Below are 1,989 nucleotides of genomic sequence, written 5' to 3'. Positions count from 1 at the left end.
AGGTCCAAAGTCTGAGCCAGGATCTGCAGCACTTGGGAAGATCAGGAGTTCAAGGTCATCCTTGACTACATAGAAGGTGAAGGATTAACCTGGGTTACATGAGACTTTGTGGAAAGGAAGGGAAGGAAAGAAGGAAGGAAGGAAGGAAGGAAGGAAGGAAGGAAGGAAGGAAGGAAGGAAGGAAGGAAGGAAGGAAGGAAGGAAAGGAAAGGAAGGAAGGAAAGAAAGAAAAGAAAAAGAATCACAGAAGAGTTCAAAGCCTTCCTTCATACCTAGTGAGTTCTAGGCCGGCCCTAGCTACATCAGCCTTGGTCTCAAAAAAGAAAAAGAGAGATAAAAAGACTCCAGGGTCTGAAAACTCCAGAAACCATCTCTTTTGTGAAGAAATGCCAACCACAAATCCATGACATTATTTCTAGTGATCCCTTGCAAACAAATCTCTTGGGGTTGTGCCCCCAATAGGCTCAAGGCCAGAGCTGCTAAGAGCAAAGCAAACAGTCTTATCTTGGGAGTGCAGGGCCCAGACTACAAAAAGGGAAGCCACCACTGGTCACTTCAGTGCATTTCCTCACTCAAGATGAAATTCCTTGTGCTGGCTGCTCTGCTCACAGGTAAGGATCTTGGTCCCTTCTGTGTGCCCTATGATTTCCCTTCTCTCCAATGGAGGCCCGCTGGCCATTGCTGTAGTTTCAATTCTGGGAGCCCTGTAGGGTCTAATAGACCCTGGGTTGTGGTTTTCTCCTCATCCCCCAAGTCCCCAATAACTGGCACTTTTCACCCTCCAGGTCTGAACTCAGATGACCCCTTAGAAAAGTCTACCCTGTTTACCTACCCAAGCAAGGACAGCTTCTTTTCTGTCTCTGCCACATTGCCGTAGCTCAACTTCTTAGGACCTACCTACACCCTATTACTAATTCTTCTCCTTCTTCTTGAGACATGACCTTGTTATATATGTAGCTATTAGGGCCTCCAACCTGATTATAGCACAGACTCAAATTCTTCCTGCCTCAGCCTCCCAAGTTTAGGATGGTATTTGGCACCACCATACCTGGCTTGTGCCTACAATTTTTATTTTGTTGATTGGTACATCTTTTTGTCACATACACACACACACACACACACACACACACACACACACACACATACACACACGCACGCCGAAGCCTGGGCTTCAGAGACATAGACAGTTTGTTGGCATTGTGCTCTGAATCAGGTAGTGAGTCAAATATGTTTGGCATTTGAACCCTACTGCATTCATATTCATCCAACAAGGATGGAGACCAAAGTGTCAGACTCTGGGTTGATCCTGGGAACCCAGAGATGAATGAGATATGTTCCTACTCTAGGAGCATGTATGTGCATGCACACACACGAATTGTGGCTTTATGTATGTCTGGCAAAGATTAAAGCTAGCTGTATCAGAGAGGGATGAAGCTCCTGTTGGCTGCCACCATGGAGGCCACTCATGGTGAGAAGCCAGCTGCCCTGTCTTTGGCCCTGGGTTTTCATCACAAGTGGTCAATCACAGTGAGCCCAACAGGTCAAGCAAAAGAAAAGAAAAGCAAGGCTGGGGACGGCAGTGAATGCCTGTGATCCCTGTGCTTGGGAGGCTGGGATAGGAGGATCTCCAGTTCAAAACCAGCCTGGACTACATAATGAGACCCTCCTGTGGTGTTCGTGCCTGGTGTTTTTGTTGTTGTTGGTTTTGTGTTTTTTTTTTTTTTGGTCTTTTTGAGACAGGGTCTCTCTGTAGCCCCAACTAGCCTGGAACTCACTATGTAGACCAGGCTGGCCTTGAATTCAGAGATCTGCCTGCTTCTGCCTCCCAAGTGCTGGGATTAAAGGTGTGTGCCACCACGCCCAGCTGTTGTGCTCATGCCTGTAACTCCAGCTCTCGGGAAGCTGAGGCAGGAGGATTGCCATGACCTTGAGGTCAGCCTAGTTCCAGTCTAGTGAGACTCTATCCAAGGGGAGGGGAGAAGGGAAGGA

At 47.6% G+C, this 1,989-nt stretch overlaps 1 protein-coding gene across 1 annotated transcript in view; it reads left to right on the top strand.

Annotated features, from left to right (window-relative positions):
* The first annotated feature begins 577 nt into the window (after positions 1–577).
* Pla2g1b (phospholipase A2 group IB) overlaps positions 578–1,989 on the top strand; it is an 11,026-nt gene continuing 9,614 nt past the window's right edge. Inside the window, exon 1 of the mRNA XM_008840769.1 lies at positions 578–611. Within this exon, the coding sequence (XP_008838991.1) occupies positions 578–611 (34 nt within the window). The remainder of the gene's footprint in view (positions 612–1,989) is intronic.

The sequence above is a fragment of the Nannospalax galili genome, unplaced genomic scaffold (assembly GCF_000622305.1).
Source record: "Nannospalax galili isolate Female #2095 unplaced genomic scaffold, S.galili_v1.0 scaffold911, whole genome shotgun sequence".
NCBI lineage: Eukaryota > Metazoa > Chordata > Mammalia > Rodentia > Spalacidae > Nannospalax > Nannospalax galili.
Note: the sequence above shows the minus strand (reverse complement) of the source record. Positions and strands in the feature narration are given on the sequence as shown.